The 25,007-nt window shown below is 44.1% G+C and overlaps 1 protein-coding gene across 1 annotated transcript; it reads left to right on the plus strand.

The window, feature by feature from the left end:
- The first annotated feature begins 15,992 nt into the window (after window positions 1–15,992).
- Window positions 15,993–18,483, plus strand: LOC136183239 (nuclear factor 7, brain-like). The gene has a single exon (XM_065965996.1). The coding sequence runs from the start codon at window positions 16,242–16,244 to the stop codon at window positions 17,619–17,621; it is 1,380 nt and encodes a 459-aa protein (XP_065822068.1). The 5' UTR covers window positions 15,993–16,241; the 3' UTR covers window positions 17,622–18,483.
- Window positions 18,484–25,007: the final 6,524 nt, after the last annotated feature.

The following is a 25,007-nucleotide window of genomic DNA, read 5'->3' on the forward strand; positions in this document are numbered from 1 at the left end:
TCAACAACAAGGCAATTCAAAGTGCTTCACACAAGACATCAAAAGCATCATGACAGAGGAAAGAAAATAAATATTAAAATAGAACATTAAAAAATTAAATTAATCAAATTAAAGCAGCGGGACCTGATAAGTGTAGCGGTTTTGTGCAAAAAAAACTTTGCAGCTGAGTTGGCTCCAGTATGGCAACCAATTTTTCAGTCTTCAGTTGACACATGAGGTCCCTATGTCATGGAAAACTTTGTACAACCTTTACCTAAGATTCCATGTCCAATGGATCATAAAGACTTCAGACCAATAGCTCTTACCTCAGTGATCATGAAATCTCTAGAAAGAATACTGCTCAAACATCTTGTTAGCAAAACAAATCACACACTTGATCCATACCAATTTGCTTATAAGCAAGGATGTGGAACAGAGGCTGCTGTTGCCACTCTGGCCCATATCATCACCAAACATTTAGATAAGCCAAATACATTTGAAGAGCCCTCTTTCTAGACTTTTCATCAGTATTTAACACAATAAAAGCAGACATCTTCGTATCAAAAATGATTCAACACAAACTTAACCCCTACTTGACTCTTTGGTATGCTTCTTTTCTCACTAACAGAATCCAGTTTGTGAAGGTGAATAACACCCTTTCATCTGCTATCACAACTAATGTTGGCGCTCCCCAGGGTTGTGTGAGCTCAGCTGTGCTTTTCCCTTTTTATACAGATGACTGTCGGTCTGATACACAAAATCAGTACACTCTGAAGTACTCTGAAGATACAGCTCTGATTTCTCTGATTTCTTTGATTTTCAACCTGAACCGTGCCATAAGGTTGCAAAGCGTGCTCACAGTCAGAAAGTGCAGGACTTCTTCGAGGACCCACGAACACCAGATGAATGTGGCAGGGCATACAAGTCATCACAGACTATAAAGCTATTCCTCCCCCCTGTGACAACAACATCAGCTTTCTCAACGACCTCAACAACTACTTTGCAAGGTTTGAGGCACTCAACACCACTCCAGCGAGGAAATCTATTCCTCACTCCGATGAGCAGCCAATCAGCCTGGACGCAGCTGATGTCCGGAGAACCCTGAGGAGAGTGAACACCCGGAAAGCAGCGGGCCCTGATGACATACCAGGACGGGTGCTTAAGGAATGTGCTGACCAGCTGACTGGGGTTCTCACAGACATCTTCAACACCTCGCTGATCCAGGCTGTGGTACCTTCATGTTTAAAGACTGCTACAATTATACCAGTGCCTAAAAAATCCACAATCTCCTCGCTCAATGATTACCGCCCTGTAGCACTAACCCCCATCATGATGAAGTGCTTTGAGAGGCTGGTAAAGGACCACATTGTCTCCAGACTTCCCTCCACATTCGACCCGTACCAGTTTGCTTACCGCCCAAACCGCTCCACAGAGGATGCCATCTCCTCTGCACTCCACCTGGGCTTACAACATCTGGAAGAGAAGGACACACATGTGCGGATGTTGTTTCTGGACTTCAGCTCAGCGTTCAATACAATCATCCCGCAGCATCTGGTGAGCAAACTAGCCCCCCTTGGTTTCAGCACCCCCCTATGTAACTGGCTGCTTGACTTCCTCACAAACAGACCCCAGTCTGTGCGGGTGGGCAACAACACCTCCAGTGTCATCTCCCTGAGCACCGGCTCCCCTCAGGGCTGCGTCCTGAGTCCGCTGCTGTTCACCCTGATGACCCATGACTGCTGCGCCAGGTCCACTACTAACCACATCGTGAAGTTTGCAGACGACACAACAGTAGTGGGCCTCATCCGTGACAACAACGACATGGACTACAGAGAGGAGGTGAAACATCTGGTTGACTGGTGCAGAACCAACAACCTGACCCTGAACGTCGATAAAACCAAAGAGATCATCGTCGACTTCAGGAGGCCCAGCCACACACCACTCCTCATCAATGGCACAGCAGTGGAGAGAGTTAGCAGCACAAAGTTCCTGGGGGTGCAGATAACAGACACTCTGACCTGGTCCCTTCACACCGGCGCTCTTGTGAAAAAAGCGCAGCAGCGCATGCACTTTCTGCGTCGGATGAAGAGAGCACACCTCCCTCCTCCTATTCTCACCACCTTCTACAGAGGCACTATAGAGAGCATCATAACAAACTGCTTCTCTGTCTGGTCCGGAGCCTGCAGTGCCTCTGACTGGAAGTCCCTGCAGAGAGTGGTGAGGACGGCGGAAAAGATCATTCAGACTCCACTTCCTCCCATCCAGGAGATCGCAAAGATCCGCTGTCTGACCAGGGCTCAGAAAATCAGCAGAGACACCTCCCACCCCCACCAAGGACTGTTTTCACTGCTGGACTCTGGAAAGAGGTTCCACAGCCTCCGAAGCAGAACTTCCAGGTTCTGTAACAGCTTCTTCCCACAGGCCATAAGACTTTTGAACAGGAAAAAATAATCCCTCCATTCCCCCTCAAACCCCCACACAGGACTACCTCACTGGACTGTAAAACACAATATAATGTGCAATATATTTATCTGTACAGTATTTTTACTCATAGTTTTTCTTTTTATATCTATTTATATCTGCACCTTATTTTTATTTTTATATGTAAATACTTGCTGCTGTTTTTATCCTGCACTACAACGAGCCAAATGCAACAAAATTTCGTTCTTATCTGCACTGTAAAGTACAAGTTTGAATGACAATAAAGAAAGTCTAAGTCTAAGTCTAAGTAACTCTAACAACCCTGGACTGCACCAACATGCTGTGAACAAAATGGTTATGTGGAGTGATAAACACGCTCTAGAGATCAAGGCAAAGAAAACAGAGGAAATTGTATTTGGTTCACCGTCTGATGCTCATAAAGCTCCTATTCTCATTCATGATGAAAAAATCAAGCAAGTGTCATCTTATAAATATCTGGGTATAATGATCGACCATCTGTTGTCCTAGGAAGATCACATCGACTACATCTGTAAAAAGACAAAACAAAGAATGTATTTCCTCCGCCGTCTGAGATCTTTTGGGGCGAGTCGACAGATTCTTCTTTTGTTCGTTACCTCTGTGATTCTAAGTGTCCTACAGTCCTGTAACACCTCATGGTATATGTGTCTGTCCACCACTCTGAAGTCTAAACTGCTCCAGCAGGTGAACATCTGCTCTAAGATTGTAGGCCAATCCATGCAAAGACTCGGCCTACAACAAAAGCATTTCAAGACTGGCTAACTGCATCGCCTCTGACCCTGACCACGCCCTGAACACGGAGTATGAACTGTTACCATCAAACCGGAGATACAGGGTCCCACGTTTTGATAAGGTCAGACTGAAACACTCTTTTGTTCACCAATCAATCCTAAAATTTAATGTGGAGCTGAATCCTCGACCAAAGCACGTTTAGGGCCTCTGGGCATTTGCTTGGCGTTTGAGTGTTGTGTCAAATGTTTGTATCTTGAGTGTTGTGTTGTGTTTGAGTGTTGTGTCAAATGTTTGTATCTTGAGTGTTGTGTTGTGTTTGAGTGTTGTGTCAAATGTTTGTATCTTTGTTTCCTGTCTTAATTGTTGTGCCGCAAACGGAGCCGCTATGACGCAAGGCAAATTTCAGACTACGTCTGACAATAGAGTATTATCTATCTATCTATCTATTACAAGAATAAAAGAGGAGCGATAATCATAACTAAAAGAGAAATATGACAGTATGCCACCAATGAACTTTTTTGTTGACATTCATTGAGCTAATTGTAGTTTACTTCATGTTCAAATCTAATCTGACTTTGCAATAGGAGAGCACCTGAATTTGTTTTGCTTCAAAGTCAAATAAATAGTTTTAAAATAAATAAAAAAGTAACTCTAAGTAAACTCTCTTTCTAAATCTCTTGATGTTCTGTAAAATTTGCCTAAAATACTGGAAACATTTTAACGGCCCGGCCCGTCAGAACCGAACCGTGACCAAAAAACTGAGGTACGTATTGAACCGTGGGCTGACTGTATTGTAGCATCCCTAGTTTGTGTGTGTGTGTGTGTGTGTGTGTGTGTGTGTGTGTGTGTGTGTGTGTGTGTGTGCGTGTGTGTGTGTCTCTGTGTCTCTGTGTGTGTGGTGTGTCTGTGTGTGTGTGTGTGTGTGTGTGTGTGTGTGTGTGTGTGTGTGTGTGTGTGTGTGTGTGTGATGAAGGTAATAAAGTAAGTTGGGACACTAGTCTGTTGCTTTTGTATTGGGTCTTGTTGTGGTTTTAAATAGCAGAATATATACTTAAGGAACACAAATCTGAATGCTTCATCTTACCTCTATAATAACATACAAAACACTATACAGTAATGTAACAGGTTATAATATGTAAATAAATAAAGGTAAGCTACATGTCTCTTTAACCCAGTGGTTCCCAAACTTTTTTTGCCAGGCCCCCCCTTGAACATAAAAATGGCTTTGGGGGCCCCCCAGATGTTACTGAATACATTTTGTGTGTGTGTGTGTGTATACAAAAAATACTGACAATAACATCCTTTTTTAGTCAAATATCTGTATTTTTAGAATTTATCTGAGATTTGCCAAAACAGAAAAAGAATGGCAGCATCAACGTGTGAAGATTAAACTTAAACAAAAATATCATGCTAATTCTAAAGTAGCAATAAAGAGTATAACTGCAACATTCAACTGAACACTTTTTTAAGATGCAACAGTAATAATTGTTTTTAAAAATTTCTTGACTCTCTGCAAGTAAACAGCTCCTTCTGAAAAACTTAATGAAAATCTTCTTTCAAGCTCTATTCTCCCAGTCCTGAAAGAATTTCAGTGACTTGTGTGTGCTTGTTTTGTGCTACAGATCTTCTCCAGCCTGGGCTGCAGCTGTGAGACAGCCACTCTCAGTTCATTTTCAATGTCTAGCTTTGATCTGTATTTTGTCTTGATTGATGCAACTGCTGAAAAACCTATCTCACATAGGTAGGATGTGGCAAATGGGAAAGTGTGGCCAGAGCTCTCCTGCCAAGCAGTGGGTACTCCTTTCCTACTCCAATCCAAAATGCAGACAATGTCTTGGTCTTGAACTGCAGCCGCAGTGTTGAGTCTGAGGTGACATCGATGAACTGTTCCTCCTCTGCAGTGCTGAAGTCATCAGCTGGGGTTGCACTGAAAGAGTCTCGGATCCAGTCATATTTTGCAGAATCTTGCAGCGGGAAATACCTTTGGAAGTGTGTTTGAAGGGCAGAGATGTGACTTTTTACACATGGGATCACTGTGTTCTGCAGCTTGTTCCCCTCAATAAATGATTTCAGGCTTTCAAATGAGTCTATATTCCCATCTGTAACTCGCTGCTCCCACAGCTCCAGTTTTCTTGTGAAAGACGTAATTTTATCTGCCACCTGTGGGAGGTGTGTCTTGGTGCCCTGCATCTGCAGATTTAGTTCATTGAGTTTTTGAAATATGTCACTGAGATATGCAAGTTTCATGAGAAAGTTGTTGTTTTTAAACTTGTGGGCAAGTTCATTCCCCTCTTCCTCCAAGAAGATTCTGATCTCATCCCGCAGTTCAAACACCCTGGACAAAACCTTTCCACGTGACAGCCACCGGGACTCACTGTGGAACAATAAAGCAGTGTGACCAGAGCCCATCTCCTCGCACAGTGCAGAAAAAATTCGGGCTTTGACAGGCCGAGTCTTTATGAAGTTTACCGTGGTAATAATATCTGTCATCACATCGTTAAGCGCTTCTCTGTGGATCATGCAGTGCGTTCACTGCACGTCGCTTGATGAGCGCCTGCAGCCCTCCCCGTTTCCCTGCCATTGCCTGGGCCCCATCCGTGCAGATGCCCACACAGTCGTTCTATGTCAGATCGGCCTCTTTCAAGTAAGTGTCGATGATATTAAACAGCTCAGCTGCAGTGGCTCTATTCATCACACGTTTACAGAAAAGCAAATCCTCCCTCAGATCATCAGCGTCGATGAATCTGACATAAGTTATTAATAAGCAGTCCTTGTTGCTGTCGGTCGCTTCATCCACCTGCAGGGCAAAACGGTTGTCCCGTATCTTGTCATTAAGCTGCTCCTCGATGTCTTTTGACATGTCATAAATACGTCTTGCAATAGTATTGTTTGACAGAGGGATAGTTTTTAATTTACTGGCTGTTGCTTCATCAATCATAGTAGAGACCATATCAACAGCGGCGGGCAGTATTAATTCCTCCGCGATGGTGTGTGGCTTTTTACACTTAGCAACTCTATATGTTACTTTATATGACGCCAGTTGAGCATTTGACGGCAAAACGGTTGCTTTGGTAAAGGTGCTCTGCTGTGCATGACAGCTGAGAAGTTTCTTTTTGAAGAACTCAACAGGCTTGTGTGTGTGTGCGGGACGGGTTGTTTCTAGATGGCGTTTTAACTTGTTTGGCTTCATGCTGTCAGATGCTCATACTTTGAAGCACAACACACACTGTGGTCTCTCTTCGTTACCCACCGTTGTACAGGTGAAGCCGAGGGCGAGATATGACTCGTCATACTTTCTTGTCTTTGATTTTGATGTGCTATCTGATGAAGACTCATTGTCAGCTTTAAGTTTTGCTGGAGGTCCTCTCTCAATATTCGCCATGCTTGGCTAGTTGCGCTAACTGTAGTGCATTGTTTGGAAATTGGAACTTTTCTTCTTCGTCTTTTCCCCCCAAAATTTTCACGCCCCCCCTGTTATGGCCCACTTTGGGAACCACTGCTTTAACCTAAAGTATTAAACACAGAAAGGCTATCGTACGCTTAACAGTCATACAATCATTCCCCTATAAAAATACTACCATGCTTTTATTGTGAAGCACGGTAAAAATACTACCATGCTTTTATTGTGAAGGACGGACATCAAACTTTCCTCCTCGTGCAGAGAGCAACACAGTTAGCAAACCTCGTAACTAACAGGCAACTAAAATAACATTAATATTAACACGGGAAAGAATTAGCACTAGGTAGGCTAAGCACAAACATGTAATGAATTCGACATGACTCTTCTTCAACTACTGTGTGGCTCCAACTAAGCCGGGGGACAGTTAGCGAGCATGTCGGGGCCGTGACGTCAGCTAATTAGCATATAGTGGGTTTTTTTCAGCCAAGGGAGCTCAGCTCCACTATTGTAACTGCAGCCTACATCCCCCCTGATGCCGATGCAAAAGCTGCTATGAAGGAACTTTACACCGCTATCAGTAAACAACAGACTGCTCACCCGGAGGCTGCATTTATAGTTGCAGGTGATTTTAATCACTCAAACTTAAAGACAGTGCTCCCTACATTTCCCCAGCATGTTTCCTGCAATACAAGAGGAAACAAAACTCTGGACCATGTTTACACAAACATCGCAAGAGCCTACACCACGACCCCCCTCCCCCACCTGGGACAGTCAGACCACCTTTCTTTGTTCCTCATCCCCAAGTACTCCCCACTCATCCAATGTGTGAAGCCATCAGTGACAACGATTAAAGTGTGGCCAGCGGGGACAGACTCTGTACTTCAGGACAAGTTCCATCACACAGACTGGAGTATGTTTGCTTCTCAGGCTACCTCGGGCTCTCACACAGACATTGACACCTACACTTCTTCTGTGCTGGATTATATCAATACCACCATCGACAGTGTTACAACATGGAAGCAGATCACCACGTACCCAAATCAGAAGCCATGGATGAACAAGGAGGTGCGTCTCCTGCTGAAGGCCCGCAACACCGCCTTCAGATCAGATGATGCAATGGCCTACAGCGTATCCAGGGCAAACCTGAGGAGGGGCATCATCAAGGCCAAGCACTGCTACAAGCTGAAGGTAGAGGAACACTTCTTCAACTCCGACCCCAGACGCATGTGGCAGGGCATCCAGGCCATCAGTGACTATAAACCCAGAAACTCCACCCCGATAACCACAGATGTCTCCTTCCTGAACGAGCTAAATCACTTTTATGCTCGTTTCGATAGAGACAACATAGAGACACAGACCACGACCAGACCTCCTGCAGACAACCACCCCCTCTCACTCACCTCCACAGACGTCCACGCTGCACTGAGCCGGGTCCACGCTGCACTGAGCCGGATCAACGCTCGAAAGGCTGCTGGTCCAGACGGCACCCCCGGGCGCGTGCTTAGAGCATGTGTGGAGCAGCTCACTGGGGTTTTTACGGACATCTTCAACCTGTCCCTCGCCCAAGCAGCTGTGCCAGCATGCTTCAAAGCCACCTCCATTGTCCCAGTGCCGAAACACTCCAGCCCGACAGACCTGAATGACTACCGCCCTGTAGCACTCACACCCATCATAATGAAGTGCTTTGAGCGACTGGTCCTAGCACACCTGAAAAACTGCCTCCCACCCACACTGGACCCATACCAGTTTGCCTACCGCAGCAATAGGAGTACAGAGGATGCAGTTTCCACTGCGCTGCACTCTGTGCTCACACATCTGGACAATAACAACACATACGCACGAATGCTGTTTGTTGATTTTAGCTCAGCATTCAACTCTGTCATCCCCTCCAAGTTAAACACTAAACTCGGAGACCTGGGCTTCAACACCTCCCTCCGTCACTGGATAATGGACTTTCTGACCAACAGACCCCAGTATGTTAGGTCAGGACACACCTGCTCCACCACCATCACACTCAACACAGGCGTACCACAGGGCTGTGTGCTGAGCCCATTCCTCTACTCCCTCTTCACCCACGACTGCAGACCTGTACATGGATCCAACACAATCATCAAGTTTACGGACGATACGGCGGTGATTGGCCTCATCAGCAACAACGATGACACAGCCTACAGGGAGGAGGTACAGCATCTGGCCTCCTGGTGTGCTGACAACAAACTGCTCCTCAACACCAGCAAGACGAAGGAGCTCATCGTGGACTTCAGGAGAGAAAGAGGAAGCACGCGCAACCCCATTCACATCAACGGGATGGCTGTTGAACGTGTCTCCAGCTTCAAGTTCCTGGGGACCCACATCACAGAGGACCTCTCCTGGTCCACTAACACCTCCAGTCTGGTTAAGAAGGCTCATCAACGCCTCTTTTTCCTGAGGACACTGAAGAGACACCACCTGTCTTCAGCTGTACTGATGAACTTCTACCGCTGTGTGATGGAGAGCATCCTGACCAGCAGTGTCTCAGTCTGGTACGGAAACTGCTCTGTCGCAGACCGTAAGGCGCTACAGCGGGTGGTAAAAACCGCCCAGCGCATCACAAGGTGTCCACTTCCTGCCATTGAGGATGTCCAAAGGAAACACTGTCTGCGGCGAGCTCACGGCATCCTTAAAGACTCCTCCCACCCTGCCCACAGACTGTTTAGCCTCCTCCCCTCCGGTAGGCGCTTCAGAAGCCTCCGGACCAGAACCAGCAGACTGAGGAACAGCTTTTTCCCCAGAGCTGTCTCTCTACTGAACTCTACCCCCCGAACTCTGAACTCTGTCTCTCTCTCTCTCTCCCTCTCTCTCTCCGCCCCCTGCTGACCCCCCCCTTTCCCCTGCATATCACCTCACACCCATCATCCCCCCACCACTCCTCCTGGTCACACACACACATCTCTCATCCACCTGTATTATTGTATTATAGTATGTTCATATGTCCATATTCTTTATATTATCTGTAAACTAGTATAGCATGCTCACTGCACCTTAATCTGTATATTATTAGTATAGCATGCTCACTGCACCTTAATCTGTATATTATAATCCTAAGAATACACTTATATTTATAGCATTTATTTATATTTATAGCATCCCATTAATCCAGCCATCCATATATACCTAATAATTCACTTTTTTTAGTCTACATCTGTAAATTTTATAATTACTGTACATAGCACAGACTCTTGCACTTTCTGCTTATTTGCACTTCTGGTGAGATGCCAAACCTCATTTCGTTACTCTATACTTGTATATGTGTAATGACAATGAAGTTGAAACTCATCTCATCTCATCTCTTTTAATGAGAAAATTGACAATATTCACCAGCACTTATGTCCAAACCCACTGCTTATCTCCCCTCCTGAATCTCTCCCGTACTATCAGTCGCTTTCCTGTTTTCAATTCCCTGATCCCTCTGAAATCTCTGACCTCATCCAAAAATCCAAGCCCTCCACTTGTCAGCTTGATCCCCTGCCCACAACCTTGGTCAGATCTTGCCTCTCTTCTCTGCTTCCCCTCATATCTGCCATCATTCACGCCTCCCTCACCACTGGAATTGTTCCTTCATTATTCAAAACTGCAGCTGTCACTCCTATATTGAAAAAACCTGGTTCAGATCCTAACAACTTCAATAACCTCCGCCCCATTTCTAACTTACCTTTCATCTCCAAAATTCTGGAAAAAATAGTCGCCACCCAGCTACAGTCTCACTTAAATCAAAATAGCCTCTATGAGCCCTTCCTGTCCGGTTTCCGCCCCCGTCACAGTACAGAAACTGCTCTACTAAAAATCACCAACGATCTCCTCATTGCTTCTGACTCCGGCTTACTTTCCATCCTCATCCTTCTTGACCTGAGTGCAGCCTTTGACACTATCTCACACCCCATCCTCCTCAGTAGACTCTCCTCCATTGGCATCACTCACACCCCCCTTACCTGGTTCCACTCTTATCTCTCAGGCCGCACTCAGTTCATACAGCTCAAATCCTTCAAATCCGAGCCTTCCCCAGTCACTACAGGTGTGCCCCAGGGCTCTGTCCTGGGGCCCCTTCTCTTCATCACCTACCTTCTCCCCCTTGGCAGTATTTTCCGTAAATTCAATATACTTTTCCACTGCTTTGCGGATGACACCCAGCTCTACCTCTCCAGTAAACCAAACTCCACACTTCCACCCTCCTCCCTTACTTCTTGTTTATCTGAAATAAAATCCTGGTTCTCCTCAAACTTCCTTAAATTAAACAGTGATAAAACCAAGATCCTTCTCGTCGGCACTAAATCCATATTATCCAAAGTTGGCAGTTTCTCCCTCACTATTGACAGCTCCTCAGTTTCCCCTTCCCCTCAGGTTAAGAGTCTGGGTGTCATCCTCGACAGCACACTATCATTCAAATCCCATATCAATAACCCGGTCTGCATACTTCCACTTACGAAACATCAACCGTCTCCGCCCCTCCCTCACCCCCCATACTGCCTCCATCCTTGTCCACAGCCTTGTCACCTTCCGTATTGATTATTGTAATTCACTCCTCTTCGGCCTCCCTCATAAGTCCCTCCATAAGCTCCAACTGGTTCAAAACTCTGCTGCCCGTATTGTCACCAAAACCCCCTCTTACCATCACATCACCCCCATCCCACAGCAACTCCACTGGCTCCCAGTGAAGCAAAGAATCATCTTCAAACTACTCCTGTACACCTTCAAGGCCATCCACAACCTCGCCCCCCCATAACTGTCTGACCTCCTTCACGTCGCCACTTCAGCCCGCTCCCTCAGATCCTCCTCATCCATCCACCTCACCGTGCCCTTTGCCCGCCTCAACACCATGGGGGGGCAGAGCTTTCAGCTGCTCTGCTCCCCAGCTCTACAACTCTCTGCCACCTGACATTCGCAATATTGACTCTCTCCCCATCTTCAAATCCAGACTCAAAACCCATCTGTTCAAGATCGCCTACTCACTCTGACACTTTAAACTGCAATTCCACTGTCCACAATTCCATTTCTTTATTGTATGCTGTTTTTGTTATCCATTGCTGTTTTTAAAATGTTGATTGTTGTACAGTGTCCTTGTGTGTCCTGAAAGGCGCTTATAAAATAAAAATGTATTATTATATCCAGAATACGCCGAACATCTAAGCTCTAAACTCCGGCTCCGTGGGAGTTAATAACTTTGTCTCAACATTAAAGAACACATAATGTCACATATAAGACTTCAGGTAAGTACTCACTCTTTTCATTCACGCACAACCAACTTCTGAAGTGATTACTCTGCACACTGATGGCTCATCTGTCATCAACTGATGCACACTGCTCATTACTACATGATGTAATTCACTATATGACCAGCAGGTGACACCTCTCCCCTATTGAGCACAATATCATCACATTACAGTTTTTTCCAATTGCTAACACACTAAAATGACATGCATAGCACAATTATTTAAACTGACACACAGAGAGCAAAACCTCTTCTCAAGTCTCCAAAAGTCTAAACACATTTTCTGCTTTACACACATTTTGCAATTCAAAATGGCACTTTTTAAATGCACTGAACACGGTTCTCTGCATAAGACACAACAATCTGACATAAAGTCACATGTTTGCCATTTCAAAACACTGCCATTCAAAATGACACTACATGAGCTAATTGGTCAATGTATGTGCCACCTGGCCAAACACCTCAATGGTTAATTGTTATCACTTCAATCAGGAAGTAAGCACTCTGAAAAGACCACAAGTGAGCACCTTATTTTTACAACAACAACGGAAGAGGTTGTAGAGAGAGGAAGAGGGAGGGTGAGAATGAGAGGGGGAGGAAGAGTGAGAGGTAGAGGTAGAGCTGGTAGAGGAAGAGTGAGAGGTAGAGCTGGTAGAGGAAGAGTGAGAGGTAGAGCTGGTAGAGGAAGAGTGAGAGGTAGAGGTAGAGCTGGTAGAGGAAGAGTGAGAGGTAGGAGTAGAGCTGGTAGAGGAAGAGTGAGAGGTAGGGGTAGAGCTGGTAGAGGAAGAGTGAGAGGTAGGGGTAGAGCTGGTAGAGGAAGAGTGAGAGGTAGGAGTAGAGCTGGTAGAGGAAGAGTGAGAGGTAGGGGTAGAGCTGGTAGAGGAAGAGTGAGAGGTAGAGGTAGAGCTGGTAGAGGAAGAGTGAGAGGTAGGAGTAGAGCTGGTAGAGGAAGAGTGAGAGGTAGGAGTAGAGCTGGTAGAGGAAGAGTGAGAGGTAGAGGTAGAGCTGGTAGAGGAAGAGTGAGAGGTAGGAGTAGAGCTGGTAGAGGAAGAGTGAGAGGTAGGAGTAGAGCTGGTAGAGGAAGAGTGAGAGGTAGGGGTAGAGCTGGTAGAGGAAGAGTGAGAGGTAGAGGTAGAGCTGGTAGAGGAAGAGTGAGAGGTAGGAGTAGAGCTGGTAGAGGAAGAGTGAGAGGTAGGAGTAGAGCTGGTAGAGGAAGAGTGAGAGGTAGAGGTAGAGCTGGTAGAGGAAGAGGTAGAGGTAGAGCTGGTAGAGGAAGAGTGAGAGGTAGAGCTGGTAGAGGAAGAGTGAGAGGTAGAGCTGGTAGAGGAAGAGTGAGAGGTAGGGGTAGAGCTGGTAGAGGAGTTCATGGCCAAAGAAGAAAACAACTTTCAAATGAAATCAGAGCAACCTTAGTTGATCATGTCATCATGGGCTGACAATGTGAGAGGCTGGACAGAGAGTGCAGCCCAACTTGAGCCGTTTTACTGCACTGGTATATGTAGTGTAACCCAGGTAATTAAATTGAATTAAATATTAGCCCTCTATTTTTTTTTTCTTACTCATTGTTATGTTACAAAGATCCGGCCTATCCATCATGAGCACTTTAGCAAAGCAGCAAAAGTTACAGTGGTAAGAAAAAACATTCATTTTATTTTGTATTTATTTATTTCCCTATTTTATTTTTCTAAAACATTCCATAATCTCACCTGAACGCCGCTAAAATCTTCAACCAATCAGAACTCCTCCCACTTATCATAAACATCCGGTTCACGAGGTCACTTCCCCTCACCTCATCTCATGGCATGTTGCAGAGGCAGAATTGTTTGGTTGCCCAAGACGGGACAACGAGTTTATGATTTACACAGCGGTCAGGTTGTTTGTGTATGAACCTTACAGCGTGGAGATGGCGAGCTAAAATCTACCAGATCTACTCTGCCTACAAGTTGGTAGGATCTAAAAAGACATTCGAACACGGATCGAAAGACATTGACTTTTTTTTGGATGGACCCAAGAAGGGTTTTTTGATTAAGAGGATATTTATGTTGGTTGTTTGAACTTATTGTTTTGTTATATTGGAAGTATTTTTTTATGTGAAATACAATAATTATTATTTAAATTTACCTGTGTTTGGATTTTGTTGGTATTCACATTTGAGCTCCGAGAGACCTACCTTATTTCTTCCTAATTTAAATTTGACTTAAATGCACAATTAGCCCACATGCTACAGTAGCACTGACTTGTTTGGTGAAAAATAAAAAAATAAATGTTTCAACAGCATGTGTGTGTATCTGCAAATATTTCTGTGCATGTGAACAATCTGAAGAATTGTCTACACTTCAAACTATTTTAGTATTATGGCAAAGCATACTAAAGATGAGAGTGCTTTTCATTATGCCCAACAGTGTGTAGTTGGTTAGACAAAAATCTGGTAATATGAATGAAGTGTGTGCCATTTCGTGCAAAAGTTTGATTTCGATAATGCTATATGTAGTTTTGGTTGCAGTGCTTCATTTTGCAGGATATGTGAGGTATTTTGCAGTTTGTGGTTTTGTGAATTGTGTTAAGTATTTTGATAAAACCAGTCTAGTTTGCAAAATTGTGTTTTAGCAATTGGAAAAAAACTCTATACTAGAGAAAGATGTTTTTAAGTCTCTGTGTGTTTAGTTTATTATAAGAGAGAAAGATGTTTTTAAGTTTCTGTGTGTTTAGTTTATTATAAGAGAGAAAGATGTTTTTAAGTCTCTGTGTGTTTAGTTTATTATAAGAGAGAAAGATGTTTTTAAGTCTCTGTGTGTTTAGTTTATTATAAGAGAGAAAGATGTTTTTAAGTCTCTGTGTGTTTAGTTTATTATAAGAGAGAAAGATGTTTTCAAGTCTCTGTGTGTTTAGTTTATTATAAGAGAGAAAGATGTTTTTAAGTCTCTGTGTGTTCTCTTCTCAGGACGTTGTCGTCTTTAGCTGTGAGCTTTGTTCAGGTTAAGTTTTGTTTCTGTCCTTTTTATTTCAGACAAGTTGTGTTAAGTTGCTTCTGCTGTAAACACCCCATTTCCTGATATGGATGTTTCACATTAAAAGCACTACAACTTCAGATAGGCCGGGGACTTTTATTTTGAAGAACTTGTCGGAAGTACAAAGTGTTTATCACGCAGCTTTAGCAGAGGTGATTCTCGATGACGCTGTGTCGGGACTCTACTGTGTTTACAGCCGCTCACTTTATCCTGAGTCACCGCCACAGCCCCCTTCTTTTAGTTATCCTGGACTTAAGACAGCGAGGCATCAGTTTAAACACACCTTTACCTGTGATGAAGATGCTAACCTGAGCTGCGGTCGGTTAAAGAGACACCGAGTCAAGTCGTTTCAGCCTGCAGCGGAGCACTGTGGTCTGAGCCTGCAGGACCAGCTGACTCTGCTCATAAAGTCAGCAAGACCAGGACCGGGACTCAATTGATGTTGTTTTCTGTCACAAATCCCTCTGTTACTTTCATTACACACCACCGTGTGTGTTTAGGTAAAACAAACTCACTCAACGCTGCTCAAAACAAACACATGTAGAGGTTAGCAGATGCTTTTTTCTGACCCTCGTCAGCATCGATTACTTCCTGTCCCTGCATCGATGTATTAATCGTCTAGTCTGCATCGCGATGCATCCATTAAATGATTCATTTCAACAGCCCTAGTTGTAAGTGATCATTTGTTTTTATTTTCAGGATTTACAGCTGAAAAAGTTCACTGCCATTAATAAATAAGTAAATATTTCAAAATTAGTCTCCATATTTACAGATTAGTTTACACATTTGTGGATCTGTGTACACATATTCAAATAGTTTTGCCACAATAATAGCTCCATAGTAATGGCACACTCTCTCTTATCTGTATGAGCTCTCTCTCCCGTTTAGAGGTTGTTCTGCAGTTATTAAAATAGTAATCAACTAAAACTCCTAAATCTATGATCAAATCTAGTTGCTGCTCTGTGTGACAGGATGATCAAACGTCCATGGTTTCTTTGATATGTTGAAAACCTCTCAGAAACACTTCAGCATGTGCACAGTGATATAGAAGCTGTGAGCAGAGAAATGAGACTGTTCTCTGTGTTCCTGCTCTGAAGAAGCTCCGCCCCCTCAACTGTTTCGTCTGAAACAAACCAGGAAACAGGCTGTTATTCTGCCTAACCCTTAAGAGACACACACACACTGACAGACGGACCGACCTGCAGACACAAACCAGCACGACTTCCACTGAGAGAGGACAGGAGGAGGAGGAGGGGATACTGGGAGTACTTGTTATACTGGGAATACTGGGAATACAAACACTTCAACCTGCTGCTGAATCCACAAACTGAATGAGAGTTTCAAAGTGAAAGTAACTCTCAGGGACGGGGAGTGGCTTCCTGTTTTTTTCTGCTGCGTGTTTTGACTCTGAGATAAAATGGCGTCCAAGTTTGAAGAAGATCTGAGCTGTCCGATCTGCCTCGACATCTTTAAAGATCCAGTGATGCTGTCCTGCAGCCACAGCTTCTGTAGAGAGTGTGTGAAGAACTGCTGGAAGGAGAAGGAGAACCAGGAGTGTCCACTCTGTAAGAGGAGACATTCAAAGGGATTACCTGTTAACTTTGCTTTAAAGAACCTGAGTGAGAGTTTTGTGCAGGAGAGAGATCAGAGAGCTTCAGAGGATCTCTGCAGTCTGCACTCTGAGAAACTCAAACTCTTCTGTCTGGACCATCAGGAGCCGGTGTGTCTCATCTGCATTACTTCAGAAAAACACAGCAAACACAGATTCAGACCCATCGATGAAGCTGCTGGACAACACAAGAAGAAACTTCAGGAAACTCTGGAGCCGGTAAAGAAGAAGTTAAATGTTTTTAAAGAAGTTAAAATGAAGTTTGATCAAACAGCAGAACACATTCAGGTCCAGGCCCGACACACAGAGAGGCAGATTAAGGAGCAGTTTAAGAAGCTTCACCAGTTTCTAGAAGAGGAAGAGGAGGCCAGGCTGTGTGCACTGAGGGAGGAAGAGGAGCAGAAGAGTCAGAGGATGAAGGAGGAGATGGAGGCTCTGAGCAGAGAGATAGCAGCTCTTTCACACACAGTCAGAGACACAGAGGACAAGCTGAGAGCTGAAGACGTCTCATTCCTGAAAAACTACAAGGCTGCAGTGGAAAGAGTCCAGCAGCGCCCCCTGCTGGAGGATCCACAGCTGCCCTCAGGAGCTCTGATAGACCAGGCCAAACACCTGGGCAACCTGAGCTTCAACATCTGGAACAAGATGAAGGACATGGTCTCCTACAGTCCGATCATTCTGGACCCAAACACTGCTCATCCATTCCTCATCCTGTCTGAAGATCTGACCTGTGTGACACGAGGAGAGGAGCAGCAGCTTCCTGATAATCTAGAGAGGATTAATTATTACAGGTCTGTCCTGGGCTCTGAGGGCTTTAAGTCAGGGACTCACAGCTGGGACGTCCAGGTTGGAGACAGTACAGACTGGGAACTGGGTGTGTTAGCAGAGTCTGTAGAGAGGAAGGGAGACATACGGTCTGGATGTTGGTCAATATGGTTCTATGATGGTAAATACACAGCACGCTCCCCATCACATCCATTCACTGTTCTCTCAGTGAAGAAGAAGCCTCAGAGGATCAGAGTGAATCTGGACTGTAACAGAGGAGAGCTGTCGTTCTCTGATCCTGATACTAACACACACATACACACACACACACACATACACACACACACACACACTTTCACTGAGAGGATGTTTCCATTCATTAGAACTGTGGATAAACTGAAGATTTTACCAGAGAAGAGCTAATATGATGATGATGATGATGTGATGATGAAGATGTGATGATGATGATGTTGATGAAGATGTGATAATGATGTGATGATGATGATGATGATGAAGATGAAGATGAAGATGAAGATGTGATGATGATGAAAATGATGATGATGAAGATGATGATGATGTTCTTAATCTTCGTCTTTGTTTATTTTATAATTGTTTTGACTGCGTTGTCATGGTGATTTTGTTCATTATAACTTTGTGTATAATTCGACAGCAGGTAAAATCTCGATCCTGATTGGTCGGTTTGTTGGAGTATCTTTAAATATAATCTGCTCAGCGTGTTAACTGGTTAACTGTCGTCTCTTTTTCACTTGAACTCTGAGGAGTCCCTGAAGGCATCATCGTCTGTATCTCTGTGTGCTGGAGTTATTACCCTGCAGGGAGAGATTATAATCTGCACACGGTGATCTGAAATCACTCCACAGTTGTTGAGAGATCAGAAAGAGTTATGCAATTGTTGAATTTCTTTTTATCGTATATGTTCTTTTTCTTTTATCATCATTTAATCAATTTATAATTTACTTAATATTTTTACTTTCTCTTTTCTTATCATTTAATCTTTTTATCATTTCATTCATATGTCATATAGTCGCTACGACTTTCTTTCTTTTTTTCTATTTTTAATTGCACAGTTTAAGTTTGATTCATCTAGGGGGATTCTTTAAATCTTTTTTTCAGGTTAATATATATGTATGGGGGGGGGGGGGGGGGGGCGTCTGTTTGTGGTTAATTTGTCACAAATGTTTCATGTCATGTACGTCTTTGTAACCTGATACTGGATACTTTGAATTTCCCTCGGGATCAGTAAAGCTTCTACACTTGATCTGAATCCCTCTTTCTATCTGCTGTTGTGTTTTATTGATCTTGTAAATGTCATCATGGAGGAGTGTCTCTCCTGAGAGGAGGAGTTTGTCTCTGTCAGTAATTATAAAGTTATTCTGATTCATTCAGGTGTTTCTTTAACTCCAGTCTAAAGCTGTGACGTCTGAAAGTTTCAGATCAAGACGATCGGTGTCGTCTCCGACTCGTCCGTCAGGTCGAACAGGAAGAAGAAAAAGTCCTGAAGAGGAAGTTTGACTTGATTTGATCAAAGATTAAATTATAGAACGTGATGCTCCTGACTCCACCTTTAAGGTTTATTTAACGTGCTGCATTAAGACGTTATTTAAAGTCAGGGTTGGTCATTTCCTCCAGATCCACTTTTTAAGATTCTGGTGTAAATTGTCTTTAGGTCCTGACAGAAATTAATAACTCATGTTCTCTGAAAAAGGAACAGAGTAAATCCATCATCTGTATCAGTTTGTAAGTCTGTAAAAACTTTGACCAATGTCTGCCACAAGGTACCAATCTGATGAACCAATCAGACGCCTCCCTGTCTCCCTGCTCGCTCTCTACCTCTTGCGTGCTCTAGCTCACACTCAAAGAGCGTCACCGATGACTTTAGGAGTTTAAACTGTGAGTTTACTGACCGCTGAATGAGACATGAGACGGCGTAGTTTCTACACAATGACAGAGATGAGCTGAGGTCCACTTCTGGAGGGACGGCGCTCGTCTATGTAAGTGAGGAGGCGTGGCTTTAGAGGGAGCACAGAGGGGAGGGGGCTGTCACTGATTGGACCTTTAACTTCAGTCCAACATCTTCTTTCACCTCTTTAAATTCTAAATGTTAAAATAAAATCCATCACTCCTCTGAGCTGTAAATATGTTTTAATCATCACACTATAAATTACAGTAAAATATGTACACGTTACCGAGGCACAAGAAGTCTGAGATGAAAAACAAAGAAAACAGACATGAAGTGTTTCAAACCGTTTCATAAAGTGATCACATGTTTGTTCACTTCCAGATTGAAGGAGGGTTTTTTTTTTCATCTGCACATTCTGGCTTTTATTTCCACTCATTCATGAACCTATGAGGCAGGAAAAAGTCGGTCAACACATATGAAAGCATGCCGTCGCCCTCTGCTCACCAAACTGAAAAATGCAAGAAAAAAAGAAGAAGAAGGTGTTTTTCCTCATGTAGGCAGACTGGATCTTAAAGGGTCAGTACACAAGCTTTTCTTTACAAACCACAACATTTCTATGTGTTTTATTTAAAAGGCGAGCGCTCTAAAGTTATGGATATAACCACAACGGGAAAGTGACGCTTTAATCTGCAGCTCTTCACATTCACATGAAATTACTCAACATGTCAGTCAGTAAAATAAGGTCGACAGGGGACGTTTTTATGAGTTGCTTTTTAAAGTTCTTTGCAGAGATGTGTTATAAAATGACATCGAAGGCCCCGTGTCCACCTGGTGTTTTTTTTTTTTTCTTAGCGCCAGCGTCTGAGATCGTTCTCAGGAGAAAGCGGCCGCCTTGAGAAAAATCAAACGACAGCGTCTTTTTTCTGAGCGCTCCACCCGCTCCATCCGTCAAATTGAAAATCACTCAACTTTTCAGGAAGGCGCTGTTGAAGTCACCGGCGCTCTTTTCCAAACGTTAAATATTCCCCGTAGTTTTGTCGCTTACAGTGTCGGTCATACAGCGGCCGTTGTCAACAGACTGTTGTCATAGAAACAGGAGGGACGTATTTTTAGCGCTTTTCTTCTCAGCACACAAACGCTTCACGCTAACGCTCCCGAGCGCACAGTCGGCGCTTTTCTTACCAGAGAAAGAAACGCCATGTGGACACGGGGCCGAAACGACCTACCTGTGCAGCTCCTCCAGAGCAATGAGAGAAAACTTCTTTTTTTATTTTGAGGTGAACTGACCCTTTAACCCTCCAGATCACTGATATCCTCTGACGGCAGCAGAGACAGGGCGTGGCCTCTCCTGTAGTTCATCGACACATGAGACGGCGGAGGTAACGGGCACGCACAATCAAGTGAAACTCAAATGAGGTCTCACCCGATCAACGCGGCTCCTTTTAAATCTGAATGAATGAGGTGATGTCCCAGTGTGCGTGATTATTACTCGTCCATATTGTGGCGTGCGGCGTCTATGCTTGGTATTCCTTCAGGATCTGGCCGGCGATCACCAGCCTCTGGATCTCACTCGTGCCCTCGTAGATCTCTGTGATGCGAGCGTCGCGGTAGTGCCTCTCAGCGGGCATGTCTGACACGTAGCCCATCCCACCCAGAACCTGGATCGCCTGATGTAAAAGTGCAAAACACACCAAAAGTTAAAAACGTCCCGTCTCTTTCTGCACGCTTAACCGTCTGCGTGGTCGATTCTTCTTACCTGATGAGAGCAGAATGTGACGGCTTTTGATGCGGCGAGTTTGGCCATGAATGCTTCCTGCAGGAAAACACAAAAGAGGGTTCATGTCTGTTAAACTGGAGGAAAAAAAAGAGTAGAAAACTGTCTTTGGGTATCACATTTTGTGTTGCTTTCCCTTTAATTCTGTGTTTTATTAGTGCTTAGTGCTCATTGGTCCAGGAGCAATCCATCGTAGCAGTCTCCAGTTATATTGTGTTTAGCGTTAGCTCCTCCCTCTTTTATAATGGCTTCTCAGTGGAATCGTTCTTTCTGGCCTTTCTCCTGGACCAAGTTAGATGTATAGACTGGTTACAAGTTTCCAGAGTGGTATTGTTTGCATCCTCGTGGTTCCTTTGTGTGCGTCTCCCTGACAAGAAGTTAAGTTTTATCTATTTGTGTGTATTTAGGCAAGGCAAGTTTATTTATATCGCACATTTCAACAACAAGGCAATTCAAAGTGCTTCACACAAGACATCAAAAGCATCATGACAGAGGAAAGAAAATAAATATTAAAATAGAACATTAATAAATTAAATTAATCAAATTAAAGCAGCGGGACCTGATAAGTGTAGCGGTTTTCTGCAAAAAAAACTTTGCAGCTGAGTTGGCTCCAGTATGGCAACCAATTTTTCAGTCTTCAGTTGACACACGAGGTCCCTATGTCATGGAAAACTTTGTACATAAAACCTTTACCTAAGATTCCATGTCCAAGGGATCATAAAGACTTCAGACCAATAGCTCTTACCTCAGTGATCATGAAATCTCTAGAAAGAATACTGCTCAAACATCTTGTTAGCAAAACAAATCACACACTTGATCCATACCAATTTGCTTATAAGCAAGGATGTGGAACAGAGGATGCTGTTGCCACTCTGGCCCATATCATCACCAAACATTTAGATAAGCCAAATACATTTGAAGAGCCCTCTTTCTAGACTTTTCATCAGTATTTAACACAATAAAAGCAGACATCTTAGTATCAAAAATGATTCAACACAAACTTAACCCCTACTTGACTCTTTGGTATGCTTCTTTTCTCACTAACAGAATCCAGTTTGTGAAGGTGAATAACACCCTTTCATCTGCTATCACAACTAATGTTGGCGCTCCCCAGCGTTGTGTGAGCTCAGCTGTGCTTTTCCTTTTTTATACAGATGACTGTCGGTCTGATACACAAAATCAGTACACTCTGAAGTACTCTGAAGATACAGCTCTGATTTCTCTGATTTCTCTGATTTTCAACCTGAACCGTGCCATAAGGTTGCAAAGCGTGCTCAAAGTCAGAAAGTGCAGGACTTCTTCGAGGACCCACGAACACCAGATGAATGTGGCAGGGCATACGAGTCATCACAGGCTATAAAGCTACTCCTCCCCCCTGTGACAACAACATCAACTTACTTTGCGAGGTTTGAGGCACTCAACACCACTCCAGCGAGGAAATATATTCCAGCCAATATATATATAATATATAATATATATATTGAGCAGCCAATCAGCCTGGACGCAGCTGATGTCCGGAGAACCCTGAGGAGAGTGAACACCCGGAAAGCAGCGGGCCCTGACGACATACCGGGACGGGTGCTTAAGGAATGTGCTGACCAGCTGGCTGGGGTTCTCACAGACATCTTCAACACCTCGCTGATCCAGGCTGTGATACCTTCATGTTTAAAGACTGCTACAATCATACCAGTGCCTAAAAAATTCACAATCTCCTCGCTCAATGATTACCGCCCTGTAGCACTAACCCCCATCATGATGAAGTGCTTTGAGAGGCTGGTAAAGGACCACGTTGTCTCCAGACTTCCCTCCACATTCGACCCGTACCAGTTTGCTTACTGCCCAAACCGCTCCACAGAGGATGCCATCTCCTCTGCACTCCACCTGGGCTTACAACATCTGGAAGAGAAGGACACACATGTGCGGATGTTGTTTCTGGACTTCAGCTCAGCGTTCAATACAATCATCCCGCAGCATCTGGTGAGCAAACTGGCCCCCCTTGGTTTCAGCACCCCCCTATGTAACTGGCTACTTGACTTCCTCACAAACAGACCCCAGTCTGTGCGGGTGGGCAACAACACCTCCAGTGTCATCTCCCTGAGCACCGGCTCCCCTCAGGGCTGCGTCCTGAGTCCGCTGCTGTTCACCCTGATGACCCATGACTGCTGCGCCAGGTCCACTACTAACCACATCGTGAAGTTTGCAGACGACACAACAGTAGTGGGCCTCATCCGTGACAACAACGACATGGACTACAGAGAGGAGGTGAAACATCTGGTTGACTGGTGCAGAACCAACAACCTGACCCTGAACGTCGATAAAACCAAAGAGATCATCGTCGACTTCAGGAGGCGCCAGCCCAGCCACACACCACTCCTCATCAATGGCACAGCAGTGGAGAGAGTTAGCAGCACAAAGTTCCTGGGGGTGCAGATAACAGACACTCTGACCTGGTCCCTTCACACCGGCGCTCTTGTGAAAAAAGCGCAGCAGCGCATGCACTTTCTGCGTCGGATGAAGAGAGCACACCTCCCTCCTCCTATTCTCACCACCTTCTACAGAGGCACTATAGAGAGCATCATAACAAACTGCTTCTCTGTCTGGTCCGGAGCCTGCAGTGCCTCCGACTGGAAGTCCCTGCAGAGAGTGGTGAGGACGGCGGAAAACATCATTCAGACTCCACTTCCTCCCATCCAGGAGATCGCAAAGATCCGCTGTCTGACCAGGGCTCAGAAAATCAGCAGAGACACCTCCCACCCCCACCAAGGACTGTTTTCACTGCTGGACTCTGGAAAGAGGTTCCGCAGCCTCCGAAGCAGAACTTCCAGGTTCTGTAACAGCTTCTTCCCACAGGCCATAAGACTTTTGAACAGGAAAAAATAATCCCTCCATTCCCCCTCAAACCCCCACACAGGACTACCTCACTGGACTGTAAAACACAATATAACGTGCAATATATTTATCTGTATAGTATTTTTACTCATAGTTTTTCTTTTTATATCTATTTATATCTGCACCTTATTTTTATTTTTATATGTAAATACATGCTGCTGTTTTTATCCTGCACTACAACGAGCCAAATGCAACGAAATTTCGTTCTTATCTGCACTGTAAAGTACAAGTTTGAATGACAATAAAGAAAGTCTACGTCTAAGTCTAAGTAACTCTAACAACCCTGGACTGCACCAACATGCTGTGAACAAAATGGTTATGTGGAGTGATAAACACGCTCTAGAGATCAAGGCAAAGAAAACAGAGGAAATTGTATTTGGTTCACCGTCTGATGCTCATAAAGCTCCTATTCTCATTCATGATGAAAAAATCAAGCAAGTGTCATCTTATAAATATCTGGGTATAATGATCGACCATCTGTTGTCCTGGGAAGATCACATCGACTACATCTGTAAAAACACAAAACAAAGAATTTATTTCTTCCGCCGTCTGAGATCTTTTGGGGCGAGTCGACAGATTCTTCTTTTGTTCGTTACCTCTGTGATTCTAAGTGTCCTACAGTCCTGTAACACCTCATGGTATATGTGTCTGTCCACCACTCTGAAGTCTAAACTGCTCCAGCAGGTGAACATCTGCTCTAAGATTGTAGGCCAACCCATGCAAAGACTCTATGAATCGGCCTACAACAAAAGCATTTCAAGACTGGCTAACTGCATCGCCTCTGACCCTGACCACGCTCTGAACACGGAGTATGAACTGTTACCATCAAACCGGAGATACAGGGTCCCACGTTTTGATAAGGTCAGACTGAAACACTCTTTTGTTCATCAATCAATCCTAAAATTTAATGTGGAGCTGAATCCTCGACCAAAGCACGTTTAGGGCCTCTGGGCATTTGCTTGGCGTTTGAGTGTTGTTTCAAATGTTTGTATCTTGAGTGTTGTGTTGTGTTTGGGTGTTGTTTCAAATGTTTGTATCTTGAGTGTTGTGTTGTGTTTGAGTGTTGTGTCAAATGTTTGTATCTTGAGTGTTGTGTTGTTTCAAATGTTTATATCTTGAGTGTTGTGTTGTGTTTGAGTGTTGTTTCAAATGTGTTGGGGTTGTATCAAGTCAACTTTGGTTATATTCTTTAATAATTATACTTAATTATTAATAAAATAAATAA

This window comes from Labrus bergylta, chromosome 17, assembly GCF_963930695.1.
Source record: "Labrus bergylta chromosome 17, fLabBer1.1, whole genome shotgun sequence".
NCBI lineage: Eukaryota > Metazoa > Chordata > Actinopteri > Labriformes > Labridae > Labrus > Labrus bergylta.